The sequence below is a fragment of the Cyrtonyx montezumae genome, unplaced genomic scaffold (assembly GCF_038088225.1).
Source record: "Cyrtonyx montezumae isolate F1298 unplaced genomic scaffold, pur_monq_1.0 scaffold_16, whole genome shotgun sequence".
NCBI classification, from domain to species: Eukaryota; Metazoa; Chordata; class Aves; order Galliformes; family Odontophoridae; genus Cyrtonyx; species Cyrtonyx montezumae.
The window spans coordinates 4470568-4489583 of NW_027071892.1; the positions used below are offsets into that span (position 1 = coordinate 4470568).

The 19016-nt window shown below is 43.4% G+C and overlaps 1 protein-coding gene across 1 annotated transcript in view; it reads left to right on the forward strand.

Moving 5' to 3' along the window:
• GSG1L (GSG1 like) overlaps window positions 1-18727 on the forward strand; it is a 45127-nt gene extending 26400 nt beyond the window's left edge. The window contains exons 3-6 of the mRNA XM_065733007.1: window positions 6605-6757; window positions 9533-9644; window positions 13010-13284; window positions 18594-18727. Of these exons, the coding sequence (XP_065589079.1) occupies window positions 6605-6757; window positions 9533-9644; window positions 13010-13284; window positions 18594-18727 (674 nt within the window). The remainder of the gene's footprint in view (window positions 1-6604; window positions 6758-9532; window positions 9645-13009; window positions 13285-18593) is intronic.
• Window positions 18728-19016: the final 289 nt, after the last annotated feature.

The following is a 19016-nucleotide window of genomic DNA, read 5'->3' on the forward strand; positions in this document are numbered from 1 at the left end:
CTTAACAGCAATTCCACTGTCAGCCGCCTCTTCAGGGTTGCCTTGAGAACAAGCACTAATATTGGATCTTTGACAGTCAATTTCATGATCTGACCACCTGGAGAAACAGGCCACAGAGGGATTCAAATATCGTTATTTCATCTGGAGACGGGACTTCTGGCATCAATGCTGGCATCCATGTTGGCACAAGGAGCTGGCATCACAAATCAACTTTCAGAATTTCCAACAAATATATAATAGTACACACTGGACATAGGACTTCATGGTTGTATGGCACTTGATAGGAGGCATAGAGGTGCTTTTATACTCTCTAGAACTGGTTTGTCAACTGTGTCATTCTCAAAAGCACAAGAGTAGATGAAGTTATGGAGTTTTGTGGTTCTGTAATTAGAGGCAAAGACTTCTTTATCAGCACAATCTCATTCCAACAGCACTGAATTCTGGATATTTCACCCCAGTTGTGAACGACTCAGGGATCGGCTTTATTAACACAAGACAGTCGGGAATCATCTTTGCATACTGTGGGGAAAAAGCACAGAAGTACATACCAGTAACATTCTTGAGGTCAATTTAACCAGACCTCACTCTCACATATGGGCTGCAGTCACAACTGCTGCTTATTTTTTAGGACAGGAAATTGCAGAGGATTTGAACAAAATCTTGAACAAAAAGTACTTGATGCTTTGATTTGTATTTCTGCACAGTGTACTCTAAACAACCCTTAGTTTTCCTTACTCCAAATGAAAAAGGCCAGATGCAAGCCACCAGAATACCCTATAAAGACAGCAGCAGTTACTGCCTTTTCATATTTATACTTCTCCCATTGGATACTACACAGTCTGCACCTGCTCAAAACTTCTCGAAGTCATTAAGCACGCTGCTCTTTGGACTGCTTAATGAGGAATTCATTGAAATGTGGTATGATGCCCGGAGTTGTTCTAAGTATGATTTCTGTGACATTTTTCAGGATTCTTTTTTCAAAGGAAACTCAGCATTGAAAACTTCTGATTCAGGATGCTCCTTGCTGAGAGATAATAGTGTGTTCATTTACAGCGCCTTACCTGATGCTCAAGGTTGACATACTTGAATAAATTCAAGTGTTGTGAAGAATTTTTCATCCTTGAGACTCATTACAGGCTGAGGTAAAACCTCTTTATCTCATTGTCAAAAATAAATTCTGCTTGCCTCATTTTTCTGTTCCAGAATTGCCTGCAGCCTTCTTTTGTTAACATGTTGTCACTGTGCAGCAGTCGCACTCAACATGATCACCACTTTTGAAGATATGCACTTAGTATCTGTGAATCTACTTGATGCTGCCCTCCGCTATCTGACAGAAGAACAAGGGACTGATCTTGTCAGATGGTTATGATGTACTTGAGCTCATCAAGTTTCAGCAATCTTGCGAATAACAATTATCTTTTCAGTCATAATGAACAGTATGTTCACTTTGTTAATGGTTGCAGGAAAACACATTTCCTTGGCATTCAGTACTGTGGATTCAGAGGCTGAGTCCTTTTCTGGGTGATCTCAAAGGTGGAATTCAGTTCTGTGAGGAGGCAGCACTGGTGATTTTCACCAGGAACTCCACAAAGAAGATGTATTGTTAAGGAAGCAATAGTAGTGCAATGCACAGGGATGCAAAGAAATTCACTAACGTCCTGGCTAACTTGTTTAGACATTCTTAGAAGATCAACAACAGAAGAGGACAAAAAATATGCTTTCAGTCTATTTCATCTTAGGCAGAGGTTATTATCAGAGGGCATTTTGCCTTGAAATCAGGTAATAAAAAGGGCCTTCTGAAGGAAGAATCCTACGATGTAAGTCAGCACACATGGACTTCTTCAGTGTGTGCCCCAGCTCCACTCTCTCAGGTTCCAGGAGAGCAACTCATCCCAGGTCACATACTTACAGTGCTTTAGCTTCCAAAGGGTTGTCCTGAAGACTGCGATTCCTTATGTCCAGGAGCAGCTCCATAATCTGGTGTTCAGCTTCAGAATAATCCTACTTGCAACATATCCCCACACAACAGTCACAGAACAGGAGCAAAGTGGCCCACAGTACTTGGATTTCTATCACTGTCTGCAAGACTGTCGAGGATGCGATAGGTTGGTTAGTGTAGAGAAACCTAGGGGAGAAATGGCAAGATAAGGCATATCAGAACAGCAGAGATTGATGGTAATGAGATTAGCAAGTCATCAAAATCCTCCTGCCTGTCTGCATGTGACTTCTCAGGACACCATGCTGGGAAACACAGGACAGCATGTAAATTGCAATGTGTAATAGAAACATGACACAACAGCTAGACAGACTGCTGTCAGCTCCTGTCTGAGGCAAGAACATAGCACATCAGTGATAACCTGCTAAAAGCCAAGGAGGTGTGAGGTGGACTTGACAGGCAGCACCCCTCTTCCCCAGCATCATTTCAGGAAATACTGGAAAGACTGAGTGAACATATTTTGTTTGTGAGAATGTGCATATGGGAGTGTAAAGTGAAATCAGTTTTGCTTTATTTTTTTTTTTAAAGTACAAGACCATCCTTTGTTAGGAGGCCTCACATTGCTGCCACAGCACTGCAAGGCAAGCAGGGATGACACACTGCCTGACTAATGCTGCACGTTGTGAGGAAGGTGCAGTCAGGAGCTGGAACCTTTCCACATTTACAAGGAATGTCCTTGTCTTAACACACACATCTTCCCTGAGCTCTGTATGTGAGCTCAAGGTAACACTCTGTTCTCACATAACAGTTTGGTGAAGAAGCAAGCCAAACGCATACTCAGGACAAAGACCAAACGGTGAGAGAGAGAATACATACCCCTAGTTGAAGGCCATCCAGGTAGGAGACTCCTAACAAACCAAATGCTGACTACTCTGAAGAAAATATTTTTACAAAGCCTGAGTTGAGCCAGACAAACCACAGTGGCAGAGGACAATGGGTACTGAGATACAAAAGGTGACAAGAGGTGACAGAGAAAAGAGAAAAATCCTCAGGAGACCTTCTTGCCTGTCACAAGAGGTCTCTAGAGATGGAGCTCTTTGCTTTGCAGGAAGGAGGCCTCCGAGGCTGGGACTGGGGGTCAGCCCTGGCATGAGAATGCCTGATGAATCCCAGGAGGGGAGCAGAGCATTGGAAGATCATTTCAGCATAAGCATAAAGTTACATTCTCTCAAGAATTAGGAACTGTTCTGCTTCTGATCATCTTCTACATGAAGATGTAAAATGCAGATACAGCTTGCATTTGCAGGATGCCACTCTTTCAGAGGAAATTCAAAATCAAAACAGACAGGAAAGGACATACAACTATGTAAATTCCATGCGTGTGACTTAGCTGCCCCTGTATTAAAGATATTTTTTAAAGGGCACAAAGCAGTCCCTAGCATGCAGCAAACCACCCAAGGCAGCAAGTCAGACTGACAGAAAAGCATCTCCATCCGCCCTGATAACCACCACTCTCATTTTTGCTCTGTCACAGTCACTGAAGTGCTCCATGGTCATCAACATGCAGTGCCAAGCAGTACCATGCTGTCCTGAGCAGAATTGCTGCTCCTCTTTGTGCCTCTGTGGATCCTAGTGCTGTGCCAAATGCCCTGCCCCTGTGTGCTGGGCCCTTCTATGGATAGTCTGTGAATCTCTGTAGTTTCCCAGCATTTCTCAAACTCACTTGTGTTTATGGCATTCAGCTTCAAGCACCTTTTCCTAGGTGGGCAATAGATAGTTTATATAACAAAATACAGGAATTCTGATACAGTTGGTGAAACCACACTGGCTCCCCTAACTTCTTGAAGCAATTGCCTGTGATGACTTCTTGATGACATTTATGTTGAAGCTTGCCTTTCTCTCTTACTCCTTGTAAAATGCATCATACCACTTATTAATACTGTGACATGGAAGATGGTGATGGCGTACAAATATTAAACGAATTGCCTGTGCTTCTGGTAGACATTCTGGAAGCTTAGAAAATCTCCAAGCTCTTGATCATTTTAGGCAGCATGAAATTCACAGGCTGGAAGGTGAATGAGTGACAACTACAATTCATCATTTGGGACAGAGTTTTGAGGTTGATAAGCTTTGCACTGGAAGCTGGGGAGAAAGGAATAGCAATCAGACTGCAGAGAGAGAGAGAGAGCAGAAAGAATCACCAGAACTTTGAAGGTGAACTTCGTATTTTTGGTTGCATATAACTGAACAAAACAGACAATGATTTATTTACCAAATAAATCTCTCAGGTGAAAATAACTTTTTCATCTGCTCAGAAAATGAATCATGATTACTTTATAAGCCTACATCAAACAACATTCAGCATCAGGACTTAGTACTGAGGCCTCTTCAATTCCCAGAACACCAAATCTCAAATCTACATTTAATTTGGGAGCAAGCCAGAGATTGTTATAGTGCATGCAAGGCAGATTGAAGCACTTTTCTTAGAAATGCCTATGCTACCAATACTAGTAAGCTCTAATATTACAGTGGTGCTGGGAGATGCTGTGCACTGCAGTGCTGTGCTCAGCACTGTTCTGCTGAGCCCAAGTGTATTTTACCATTAATGCCCTGGAAAGATGCTGGGGATGATCAGTGGAAATGCATGTGTATGATTATTCAAGAGATTTGAGTCTGTGCAGAGTGAGGGTAGGGGTCACGTGCCTAAGTTAGATAGACAAAAAAGAAATCTTGCAAGAAGAGGAGTTGGAACAAGGGGGGAGATTACATATCCAATGAAGCAGAGGACAGAGTCATACCACAGCCTTGAACTTCAGTCTCTGCTACAGCATTACCTTGATCTGTATGTACCAGCAGTGATTACCCTCAAGAGTTAAAATAGGGAATAAATAAACACTGGGGCAGATATGCTTGGTGTTATTCTGTCAAGGTTGGGTGGATGAATTTATGAATTTGAACTAGTTAGTGCTTTCTGCGGCCTCAGGTTACGATCAGGTTTACATAATCTGATTCATTTTGACTCAAAGCATTTCATCATTTTCTTGTTCTAGAAACTTATGGCTTTAAGAAAATGAGGTAAAATCCCTCCTTAATCCTGCTGTATCTCAGAACAATACCTTGGCTGTCTCTCTCTGCTCTTTCTTTTCAGAGAAGTGTTGCCTGTTGCCTTGATACCAAATTGACTAACAGACATGAGAAAAGCAGCTGTTTGCTGTTGATAGATTCAGTAACACACAAAGTCAGTGTAAGAAATCAAAAGGTTTGCTTACAGCTATCTCTGTAGCACTATTTAAGAACTCAAAAGGTCAGATATGGTGACAACAACTAATCACACATATTAGTCAGATGCAGTTTCTCAGACAAAATGTGAGCTGGGATCATCCTGGTCACTGATAAGACACTCAAATATTTGATAAAAGTGAGACTGAGTATCTGATTTACTAAGCTCAAGTACGTACATTATCATACATGTTCTCACAGTGAGGAGAGAACATATAAATCTAAGTGAAATCTGTATTAGTCTCTATGGTTACAACTAGCATTTTTCTAATACACACCATTGTCTTCAAATGCTTAATTTTCCATGTTTCAATTGCTTAGGCTGAAAATTTCCATCACTGCTCATTGCTTCCAGGTGAATTCCCTAGCAATTACACTAGCAAATGTACAGAAGAATTCTAGTAGGTCCGTAATGCTGAAACAGCGATTGGGAATCTGGCAGGGATTTACCATTACTCTCTGTTACCATACTTTCAAATTTACCCCATGGCTTGCTGACTTTGAAAGACTCAGCAGATTCTGTTTAGAAGCTTTGTGCTGAAATCTCAACATGTAACATCTATAAAAAATGCATCAGCTTCACAAGGCCACTACCAAAATGCAGCCAGAACCACCTACCTGTGGCCAACCCTAAAGAGCTACAAAACTGGAGGTTCATACGGGGTCCAGCAACTCCCCCCTTCACCTGAGGGATTGCACCAGGGGGCTGAGGACACAGAAGGCTGCACAATTATTATTATTTTACCTGCAACTCTTCAACTGAATATATTATAAATACTTGGCTCCACCCCACCAGTATTCTGACAGCTTTCACATTCATCCCAGCAGCAGATAGATGGGTGGATCTCCAAAAAACCCACAATCATTCTGCAACACACTGTGAAAGGGAATGTCTAAGAATAAAGCCCAAGACAAGTCTGCCACATGTATTTTGAAACCTGGACAGGATATGTTTTCTTTGAACTGCCTTGCCAAACAAAGGTACCCAAGACAGGACATCTCCCACCAAACACACTCTAAAACAATGTGTACTATTGCCAACATTCTGCTCATTTAAACCATGACACAGCAGGGGAAAAATAGACTCCGCATCCTATGCTTTGTGTCACAGGAATCAAGGTGCTCTAGGTATACACAAAGTGGTTCTCTAGCCAAGCTGGGACCCTAAGCAACAGCTTGCTCTTTCTCTGATATCTTTATCACCCTTCTACTCCTCAGATTTTCCTCACCTTTTCTATTTCTCAGAGTTTGGGTGGTTGTTTGCTAAATTTAAGCTTTTTGAATACTCAGTAACTGCTGTTCCTGATTGCCTAATCAATTTTTATTAACTTTAACCTCATGGAAGCATTTAGCAAATAAGTGACCAGTTGCTGCTCTTGTGCATTGCAGGTGTCCTGTGGTTGTCAGTAGTATCTGAGGTGTTATACATCATGCTGTTAGTCGTCGGATTCAGCCTTATGTGCCTCGAGCTCTTTCATTCAAGCAGTGTAATAGATGGGCTCAAGTTAAATGCCTTTGCTGCTGTCTTCACTGTGCTTTCAGGTATGAGTGTTCCTTTCCCTTTTTGCCATAGGAATGGGACAAATCAAAATGCAAAAACTTTGAAGGAATAAAAACTGGGGACTACAAGACTCTTTTATCCCCCACTGAACTATCACATGTTCACTGCAAGCTGGGAGCAGGAGCAACATAATGAAGTTGCCTCTTGCCAGGGAGAAGCAAAAAAGCACAGTCCTGATTTCACAATGGCAAAGCGGTACTTAGCCCCTCCCATACCCTGCACAGCCCCTACCAGAGTGAGTCTCAGCCTCCATTTTCAGCAACATCACTTTGATAACGCAATAGAGGAAATGAGAAATATATTGTGTTGAAAATTCTTTCTTCCACGTTAATCCCAAGAGCATGTGAGGGCTTGATACTCCTGACCAAAGAAAGATGTTTATCTTGTTCTTTAGCAAAACTGAGAACAAAAAGGTTTCTAGTAATCACACTTAGGAGAAATCCCAAGTTTGTATACCCTCTAGAAGAACTGGTTCGGGCCGTTTTCATGCTCTGACTGTACTTGGAGCCTTTCAATGCATGAACTTAAAGAATTCACTTGTCTAAAGAAGCTATCAAATCTGACCACGTAATGAAGGACCACTTCACCTCTACACTGGCTCAGAGCTCCCCTTCCCAGTATTTATGGAAGCAGCCAGCCACAGCTGGCTTCTGAGAGCATACCTGGATGGGCTTCTCCAACAGAAGGAACTTCTGTAACAACAGAGGATTTTGTTCTGCTGCATTTCAAGCTGAAGGGCATTATAACATGCAGTGCACATTTCTGTGAAGGAGCGTCAATCTTCAGGGACTGCTTCAAACTGAAACACAGTTAGTGGTATAAGACTTTGATCAGAAGTGGATCTGAGAGGACAAAAAAAAAAAAAAAGTCTGCTAAAAACTGCCAAAGTATAATTTTCTGATTTGGATGTCACTCCCAACCCTCTTCCCATTAGGCAGAAGAAGTAATAAGTGCCAGCTTCAATTTTGTCCCTGTTTTCCAGCAGCCCTTGTTCACGACCTCCTACTCACCTGAGTCAGTGGACTGTCATCTTGGCCTCCCACTCAGCAAACGGGCTGAACATTGCTGAAACATCCATCTTAGTTTTGTAGGAAAGAAAAGAACAGAACAGCCTTGCTGAAGTGAGTCCCAGCTGTGTCAAACCACCTGATGACTCTGAGTGACAATGACATGCCTCAGGGTAACCTGTAATATTTTATCAAGGCTGAAAAGTTACTGGCAGAAGGCATACAAACAGCAAAGAACAAGTTTTTACATCAATGCCATAACCATCAGCTGGAGAAAAATCCATTTACTTAAGTAGTATAGCAAGCTCCCAGTTAATTCTGGAAATCAAATGCTGCCAGAGACAAGAAAGGTGTGTAGCAGAGTGCTGTGCTCCTGCTAGGCCACCCACCTGAGATCTCAGTTCTGCCTGTGGGGAGCTGCTCTTTCCTCCTGACTGCCCAGTGTGTCACACTGACACAAAGCAGCTGAGCAATTCCCTGCAATACAATATCTTCGTTCAGACTGGGCAGCAGTTTGTAGTAAATATAAAGTTTGGCTTGCTGAAGGTCTTGCTTAACATACCTGCAACAGAAACACATCATTTCCCTGACTTCCTCCCCCAGAATTGCCCTGAATCATCCACATAGAAGATGTGAGACTAATTAAGTCCTCTAGATTCTGGAAGTAAGCAGGAGTCAAGAAGAGCCAAAATTTGGTTCTAGGGGAGAGAAAATTGGGATCTGCAACATAGAAGAAAGGCAGCAGTGAAAAAATGTGGATTGTCTGAGACAACAGGTGATTTCATTTATGGGGCAAAGCGTAACGCACCCTGCTGGGGCAGAACATTCGTATTTCAAAGGGCCTGGAGCTGTTGTTGCAGCACTGGGGGCTTTTAACACCTGTAGGAAAATGATTACCCTCAACTAACTGCCTGACCTCACACTTTTGGCGAGCTCAGCTGCACCACTCAGTACTAAAGCAGACATCTCTCTAGCTATTGCAGCTAGAAAGTTCTCCAAGCACCAGAGCTGCTTCTTGCCACCACTTCTTGAGGTTAGCTCTTCCTCAGCAGGATGTCTAGATGTAAAAACACTGGCAGATTTTTCTGCTGAAGCTGAAGAGTCATGCTGGTGGTAATGTACCCTGTGACCTAACTGCAGCTCAGCTCTTCAGCATCACAGGGAGTACAGTGACTAATGCACTGCCTGATCTTCCAGTTGCACTTCACTTAGTGAAATTCAGTTGTGTCACAAAGCAAGCATTATCGGAAGTATTCCCGTGATCATGTCTCATCACACATTACTAGGAATGCTTTTATTAACTTACCTTTCTCGTGTAACTTCCAAGTGCACAAATTTACATATCTTATCAATTATTCAGCTAAAATATTGGTCTGTTTAGAACTCACACATCACACCCCAGCACTGCCTACAAAAGCCACTCTTCTTGTTCTCTTACCTGAGGCCTGTCTGAGGCGGGCTGTGAGATGTCTTGTGGGTGGCATGCCCTTGTTTTGCAGCAGCAAGGTTGGTGGTGATGCTAATTGTGCCGTATTTGCTTCTTACTTTAATTTTTCTCTTAACTCAGGGCTCAGTACAACGTAAAATAGCAAGCTCTCAGTCATACCTTTCCTCTGCACATACTTCCTCAGTAGAGCAGGAGGTATGAAAGCACAGCAAAGCTTTCAGCAGAGCTTTCAGAGCACTTCCAGCAGTAGCTGTCTCAAGAACTGTAAAAATATTTCAGCTGTTCTGATCTCTCCTTCTCAGGTCTCTTGGGGATGGTGGCACACATGATGTATACACAAGTGTTCCAAGTGACAGTCAGCCTCGGGCCAGAGGACTGGAGGCCACATTCATGGGACTATGGATGGTCCTTCTGGTAAGCGTCACCACCGGTTAATCTCTTTTCATTTCTGAGTTGTTCCATCAGTCTGTTGGGAAATAGTACATATCATCTCAAATTGCCAGGAACATGCATGTGAATTTCCAGCTGCCTAAAGACTACGAGCAAAAATCCAGCATGGCCATCCTATCACTGTTAGAGGACAGTTATCAGTAACTGTGCAGCAGCAGCTGTGCATATCAGCAGGTACATAGCATTCCTAAATAAATAGCAGCCACAATTACCAACGCAGATTGAGCACTCTCATTAAAGTTCAATTTAGGTACATAATTACCATGGCATTTCAAAGAGTTTTAGGGGGGTTTTGTTGTTGTTGTTGTGGTTTATAATTAATGTCTCCATTGAACCTTACCAGTGCAGTTTTTAACACTGCTGCAGAGGAATGCATTGTGCTCCTTAGCACCACGGTCATTCCCCGTGAGTCATGGGGAGGTTTGGGACATTTTGGAGAATGTATTTATTTTAAACTTTCCCATTATCTTTGAAAGTTACATAGAAATAGTTGGTTCAAGATGCATCAACTGCATTACATCATTTCCAAGTTTATAAGAAGCTTAATGGGAGAACGCGGAGAATAAACCGACAAGCACTGCAAACGTTCACAGCCTCCTTGTATGGCTGATGGGGAAAACACTTCAGGTTTTTTATTATTATTATTTCTGAATATATTGCATTATTTTATTTCCATCTCAGACAACAATCTTTGCAAAGACCAATAAACAAATACAAATACATCTTACGCACAGCACTGCAGGGAGTTGTTAGTCTCTCCTTCTCTCCTCACTAGACTAGGTTTCATGAGAGAAGCTATTAACATTTTAGTAACATTAAATATAAACAACATTGTTTTAAAAATGCACCTTATTATCTGTGTTAATGGTAAATATTCATTACTGCGTACAACGATGAGCTTATAAATATAACGATATATTTTTATAAACGTTTATAACATGTAATAATAATAATTGTATATTTATTGATATAATTAAAGAGTAATGCTTGCTAGCTGTTTTTAGTAATCTATTCTATGATTTACTGCAAAACTAGGAATTCACAGTGTTGCTCATGCCTTGCACAACAAATCAGTCATCAGAGTATTCTCTTTCCTCTTGTGCAAGACAAGAGACACCATGCCATCACAGGCTTATGGGTTCTGTATGGCATCCTGCTAGACCACCTGCTAGAGCACAGAGAATTGCAGCAGTGCTGGAAGGAGTGCCAGGGATCAGCCCCATGGCCAAGAGCTGAAGGGCATGAACGGAGATCCGGGCTGTCATTCATTTTCCATGGAACCATGGGAAAACTATTTTTCCTGTAACTCTATTTCTGCTCTACCAAATAGGAATTATAATTATACTTTCTCCTCAAAATGAGGAAGTTGCTTGCGATCTGCTCAGGTGGCACGGGGTTTGCAGTGTTACCTTACCCCATTCCCAAGCCTTTGGCAAAGCCTGGCATAAGTGAGGAGTGGGGCAGGGGGTCCCCTCCAGGCAGTGAAGTTCAGCAGGCCAGAGGATTGTTGGGTGTCCAAGCTTGGCCCCTCCAGAAAGAAAACAAATGCACGAGTCAGAGCTGTTTGAGCCACAACCTGAGCACAGCCCTTAGCTGAGCCACCAGAGGCAGTGCAGATGCAGTCCCAACACAGCAGGTCCACAGCTGGGATGGAGGGCATTGCTGCTAGAAAGGTCTCCACTAAGGTAGGATGCAAATCAGCACTCTTTACACTCAAAAATTAAATCAAATTTAACCAGGGTCCATAAAAAATAAAACATATCAGTCATAATTGTCTTATGATGATGATTTGTTAAACGCCAGACCTGAGGTCACAACCAGAGTCTTCATTTCACATTTCCTTCTCTGAACCTTTCAGCATTTCTGAGTTAATAATCAGAAATTATCACAAGCCTTCAAGAAAAAAATGCCTCCATATATTATTCACCAGGCACTAAGCAGGCACAGTGAAGCATGTGGTTTCAGCTGGCTTCTTCCTTGGTATCAATTAGGAGACCAGCTGGAAGCGTTTGGGGATGTTGGAGCTTCTCCACACATTGTATGAAGCCACTTGCAAGACTCCCCTGTGCCCGGATGCATGCAGCACAAGTTTCCTTCCCACTTCTCAATCCAACCACAGGAAACCTAAGGGAGCTTTGTCTCCCCGGGGTTCCCTGTACTTCCTTCTCATTTGGTTGCATCTGGCAGACAGGTTCAAAAATGCTGAGGAAAGGGTTGCCTCTACACACTTCATTGCCACAGCAGTCCCTAAAGGACTGCTGTTACGCACTGAATTTTGAAGTCACTGAAATGAGCCATTTCTGTTTACTTGAACCACTTTTCCCTTGGATTTATCAGTTCATGAATATGTGTTCTTTGCTTAATTTTCAACGAAGAACTGTTTCCTTGTCTGCAGAACATTTGCAGAATGGGAAAACAGTTCATGCTGAGGGCTCTGTTTATAATGTTTATTTATGAGGTAATGCTATTGTGCTGTTTTTCTGTCCTGCATAATTTATAACAGTGTTCAAATCAGTTATAGAAAAGATGAAAGAAAGGAGCAGGTTAAGTATGTAGCTGACGGATGATTAAGTTAATCTAAGTTGGTTAAGAAATCAACTTGACTGACACATACCTGGAGCTGAAGGGCTGAATGCAATGTCCAAGGGAGCCTGAACATGGATAAGTTCTGCAAACAAAAGGAGTTCTTCATGCTGGGAGCCCCAGGCTAACACTGCTGCTCCACCCTGGCACTGCCACAGTCACTTTATTTCTGCTTCTTTCTCCTGGTTGTCACTTGCATGTGCACTGCCACAGGCTGCCCTAGGTTGGTTGGGCTCTTGGAGACTGGATGTAAGCCAGGGATGCTAGAAGTGACCTTGAACCAGAAAAAGTGTAAAAATATTAATCTGATGAAAGTAAAACGGAGTAGAAACCACCCATGAAGTTGTGTTGGCAGTCCCACGGATGCTTTGAGAAATTACAGTTTTCTGCACAGCTCCTTCCAGGAGCTCCATACTGCATTTAGCACTTGCCTGCTGGATCTGAAACACTGCACAGGGAAATCGAGACGTGCTGATCTTTTCTGTTGGAGTGCCCAGAGTGTTAAGATTAGCACTCTTCCATATGGTTCCCCATGGGATTGAAGCAGTGCCCAGCCCTTAGCTCGGCATCCTGCCTGCATGCCTGAGCATGTGCCAGAGGTCGCTGGAGGTAAGATGAGGAGAATGGGTTTGTCACTGCTGACTTACCTGCCCGGTCACATCCTGTGTATGTGTGTCTCTTGGCTTCAGAAATATAACATGAGCTACTGTCTTAACCCAGCTGTCTGCTGGTTTCTCTCTCCACAGTCTGGCGTGGGGTTCTTTCACCTGCTGCATGGCGGCCTCCGTTACTACCTTGAACTCTTACACTAAGACTGTCATTGAGTTCAGACACAAGCGCAAAATCTTTGAGCAGGGCTTTCGAGAAGAACAGAACTTCCTAGACCAGGAAGCCATCAAGTACTTCAGAGAAAGGTCAGTGCAGACAGTCTCTCGGTCAGTGGAGGTTCTCATGGACTCTGCTAGTCTCAGAAAATCCAGGCATGTGGGTGAAGTCCCTGAGATACGTGTGAAGATGTGTGGTAAAGAGACAAGAGATCCCACATGGTCTGTTTTTTCCTTAAATTTTGTGATGTCCCAGTGCCTGCTTGTTCTTGTCTACTCATTGAGACACAAGACTGACCAGTCCTCACAGTATGCTTCTGATTCATAGAAATTCATAAGCTATATCGCAAATGCAAGCAGATATTCCTTCCCAGAAAGAGGTAAAACTGTGGGGGCATAGCAAATATTACAGCCATCCTTTCTCAGAGTACATAATGGGCAATGCCTTAAAATCCCTAATAGCTGCTAAGGTATATTCCAGTTGCCACTGGAGTTACCATCTTCCATACTCACATGCTACAGCTCATCCTGAACTCCTCCTCACAAAATCATGCATCTGTCACATTGCGCTGCTAGCTCCTCTGCAGAAACACCCGCATTCCCACCCACACTGCTGCCAGGGTCCTGGATTCACTCCAAATCCTGGCTGGGCTCTGAAAGCCCACAGCTCTCCTTTGCTCTGCCTCTGAGCGCAGCCTGTCCCTGCGTACTACCCACCCCACACTGCTGTCCCTGCACGCTGAGCCCATCACCGTGCACAGCCCATGAGCGCACACCGCACACGGTTGCAGACCCTGGGTGGCACTTCAGAGCCAACTGCTCAGTAACCTACTACAGAGATCTAAGTTCCACATTCAGCTCTTTTCTAGACCAGCAGCACTACTAGCAACACCTCTCGCAGGCATTTTCCAGCTCTTAGAAATTATTTCCAGGCCTTCAGAGAAGAGCTGTCACTCTGCTCTGCATTTCCCCCCTGTGTATTCCTGCTGCACACCCCAGGAGTCCCCTGTACTGAGAGGAACAAACACTGTCTACTCTGTCTTAGCATATGCACTGCTCTTTCCCTTCACATACATGACTCGCCTCTCACACACTCTTTGACCTATGTAATTCCATGTTTGGTCTGTGACACTAATCATGCCTTCCCTACCACTTCCTCTGCACTTCTATGTATACAAAGACTTTCCCCATACACACCTATCAGCAACAACCTTCGCCTCACTGCTCGCTCATCGCAACCATCTGTGGCATACGTCATTCTCCTTTCCCAAGAACACTCTGGTCAGTTCACTGCCAGCCAAGCCCTGTGCCCTGACCATTGTTACCCAGCTTGCTTTTACCAATGCAGTCAGTCACACCTTGTGCTTGTCACTGGTGGGCTTGTCCCTGAGAACACAGCCCACGTGAGCCTCTGAAACAATTCCACTTACTGGAAGCAGACTGGCCACTCTGGAGTGTGCTGATATATCATATTACATAACTTAGCTTATTGTCTGTAGAATAATTATTCAATAAAATGCATAGAAAAAACCTCAGACTTTGTAGGATCCCTCTGAAGGGGAGTTGTGACTAGGACAAAGTATGCCATGTTAGAAAATAGGCTAATTTATTCTGAGTTCTGTAACTTCTATGTTAGCTCAAGTGGCTGCACTGAGGTACTTGCTGTCCTCCTCCTTCAGCAAGAAGCTTAAGGCTTTGCTTGAAACTACAGAATGTGAAGAACACAAAAACACTGACCTCAGACAACAGGAAAGGTGGGAGAGGCTCCTTAGAGGGTCTTCATGGAACAAGGAGCTGATAAATTCAGAGCATCCTCACCAAATGCCTGTTGCTGGAAGCAACATAACAATATTTTGGGTAAAGCATACCCAAGGAGCCTTTATTTTTTTCTTCTGACCGAAGCAGCAGGTTCTCAGAGGTGGAAGACCACGGCTGGGAAGGTTTGAGGAAACAGGAAAGCTGGCAGGATCAGACATCTCAGTAGCAAATGGAGGAGTTCTCCTGAGCAGGAAGAAAGAGAGACCTTATTGCTTATAATGTTGCTTTGGTTAGTTAACCTGTAATAATATTCTGTGCTGATACAATTTTTCCTGTGTCAGATTTCAAGTTTTCACTCTACCTTTCAAACCATCTTGGAAGGATCATAGAAATGACCCAACCAACCGTGACTTTCTTAATTTTGCATTTAGAGATGGCAATTAACTTTAAAAAACAGTTTGCGTGAAGTGAATACACACGGGGAAGGAGAAGTGGTCACCACGTGCCTCAGGAGAACATTAAGAGAGGGGAAAACATTCAGCAGAATTATTGAACTGATAATTACAGATGTGAGAGCAGCAGGATCATAAGCAACAGAGTGTGTTTTGTCATATTGAGAAACGCTAAGGAAACTTGATAAAACATTATTACTGCCATTTCTGGAACAGTAACAAAAGACATTAACTGCACAGAGGACTGTAACCCTCTTCATCCCACATCTGCCTTGTGTGGCTTGACTTTGATTCTTCCTGCATCCACACCAACACATCTTATGAACAGGTCTTAGTCCACAGTAGCAGCAAGCTACTGCAGCAGCACTGGTTTGTTTCAGTTCTCTCAGGAGCAAGGTTTCATTTTTACCTATGCAACTAGCAGGGTATTTAACACATGTCCAAGAAAAAAAAGAGAGGTGCTGCCTTGGCCAGTATAAATCCCCATGTTTGTTAACTCTCCTTTTATATGCGTCACTCCAAACAAGCTCTGTAGTAGGCAACACACATAGGAACAGTCTGTTCTTTGTGGTTCTCGGTACCGGTCAGGGATGCCCTGCATTTCATGTTTTTGTCTCTACCACTCGCTCTATGGCAGGACTGTATATTTTGTTCACTCCTTCCAGCTTCCTTGCTCATTTTGAATTTGTGAGAACAGTTCACTTGTTGGTCATCTCCACTCTCCTTCCCACACATGGCAAACACAGCCCAAGCACAGCGTGTTTCCAAAGTGAAGTCACACCACGTGCATGCGAAAGCTGCTGCAGACACCAACGGTCTCTTAATAGACCCCCAAATAAAGCTGCTCCTTTTCATAAAACTAGCTAAACACACATTTGCATGGCATCTATCCTCTTCCCATCCACGGCAGGGAGACATACAAACCCAGAGCACGCATGTAGCCCTTGGCCTAGCTGCCACATCTCCCCTGCAGAATGACCATCTCTGCCATGTCCCTGCTCACGCTGCACAAACCCATCTCAGCTACCACTGCCTTACATTTCTGAACTGGTAATTACAGCATTCTTGCAGTGTTTTTAATTAGCAAGCTGTTGCTACTTGAGCTCAGATTCCCTGTCAACTAATGCGATTATGATTTTTTCTTTTTGCGTTATTTTAACTGTTGTATCTGAATATGTAACAAGAAGTCCAGAGACAGCATTACCATGGAACCATCTCAGAGATCGAGGGCTGGGCAGCAATACAGGCATGTGTTTGTTTGCTTTTTTAAACGTTAGAGCACTGTTGGTTAGCAGCAGCACTGTGACCGGGGTGTACCATGAATGCAGCAGTGCTGCAGCACCAATTAGCAGCACAGTGTTTCTGGATTCTTTGTGTCACCAGGGAAGTGCCAGCGGCTCCAGCAAGGACGTGACTTCCTCTAGCTTTGATCTTCCTTTGCACAAACAGAAATTAACTTAGATTCTCCTTCCTTCCTGGGCATATATCCAGGCATATTTTTCTTTCCCCTCCTACTACTGCACCTCCATGTTCCTTTTCAAACCTTATAAATAAAGCCCTCCAGCCCTTCTCCCTTCCATTTGTGCACATCACTTCCCTCTCCCTCGCATGTTTCTCTGCCTCGGTTCACATTCAGCACCCACTGTATACATGCACTTCACCTCTGCGTTGAAAAGACTCAGTGTAATGGGCAGTTTTCTAAGAGGAAAATTTTTGTGTGTGAAAATTTAAGTCTTAACATTATTTTCCACAGCTGCAATTCATTATTTGGGAGACAGGGAAAAAGAAAGTTATTCTCATTTAGGCTGAAGTAAGTTAACATAAACATATGTTTATAGGCCCTCACTCCCAGATACAAAGAAGTTTGTATTACAGAAGATAACTGACAGTAAAACAGCACTGATCTTACAAGTGCTCTGTCAGTCACAGCATCACTGTATTGCATTTGATTTTTACCATAAGTAACTGCAATACCTTCTCAAGAGGACTCCATAAAACACCACCAGAAGAATTACAAGCGACACATTAGATGAAAGGGCTGCAGTGTTCCCTTGAGAGCCCCTAACTCCAGAAGTGTGCACGCATTCTCCCCATGCAGGGGATGTGACATCAGCTCATGGCCCTGACACTTGATCCACCTCAGCTGTGATGAACACAGTGCAACATGAGGAAGATTGGAGGCATGGGCACAATGGAGGCTTTGGGTGACAGAGTGGGAGGACTGGAGCCTAGAATCAGGGATAGGAGGAGCTGAACGGGTGGAAACCCAATTCAGGTGGACTCTTTGTGGAGCAGGACTAGCACTACCCAAGCAAGGAATAAGAAGTTATTGAAATGATATGAATAAATGTGAATGAGCCACTGACTTCTTCTACTGTTGACATGAGGAGCAGCTTTTGAAACACACCCAGGCCCAGTCAGGCTGCAGGAGGGGTTGTTAAGTCCCACTGGCACTGCAGCCACCATAGAGGGGTCAGTCAGCCATCCTGGCACCGTAGCAAAAAGGTCCCAGTCTGACCTCCAGCCTTTTGCTCCTGTGAAGCACTGTAAATCTCACTTACTAGTGACCTGAGCCAACATACCAATTTATCGATTAAATCTGGACAGTTCAGCCTTCCACAGTGAATTTATCCTTAGCACTGTATTTGCCAACTTGCAGCTGTCCATCAAAACCCTCTGTGGCACTGAGCTGGTCTCACAGCATTTTTCTTGCTATCTGAGCCCTCACTCTGATCTGCAAAACCAGTGAAACATTGGGCAGATGCTGCTGGTGACATTCTAACTTGAGCTGAGCACAAACAGACCCTGATACCAGTGCAGAAATCTCATTCTGCAGAGGTAGAAAATGTCGTTTTGAAATACCAGAAGTAGTTTGAAACAGACGTCAGGACCAAAACCACTACTGCTCAAGTAATAAATCAAAAAATAAATTCCTAACTCTGAGAATGAGAACTTGTCCAGTCATCACTCATAGGCACTATTTTTTTTCTTTTTGCTCATTTCTTTCACATACCTTAATCAGACCTTTCTTTCTCTAACCTCATCGTACTCACATAAAAATGCCGTGCAGATCACGTTGTCCAAAGATAGGCTCACCTCTTGCTCTGATTTCTAACTGGGTCACCCATGTATCTGAACAAGTTTTACTGACCTGTAGCACCTCCCCTTTATGGATTCAGTATCTTTTTTCCTATGGACATCAATAAGAATTTCAAATTTAACTACTCAACTTTGATTAGCACACAAGGATAAGTGTAACATTCTGCCTTAAATTTACATTGTACCTTATTCTGCAGCACAGAAGGGTTTATCTGCAGAGCTGTTCCCTCTGGAAAATTACCCAGACTGGCATTTAAATGGTGTAGCTCTAGCAGCCTATCCACTTCCAACACAAATGTTGTGTACGACATTGTTAGTCCCCAACACGTAGACGCATCCTAAAAAGTGAAAGAAAGAGAGAGATGCAGCCCTGAGCCCCTCATTTCTATTCCCCATGGCCTCTTTAATAAGCTTTCCCCAGAGAGGGGCAAAGCCGATGGAACTGAGCCCTTCCTGAGACCATTACAATCTCCATAGTGGGCCTGGCTGGCTATAGAAGGAGGAGCCCAGGTATGTTGCCCCCTTATTTATTTTGACCCTTCTTATTCCTTCCATTTCTGTACATTTGGGAGCAGCTTTTGTTTCTGTTAAAGGTGCTACTTCTATATTCTCTTTTCCAG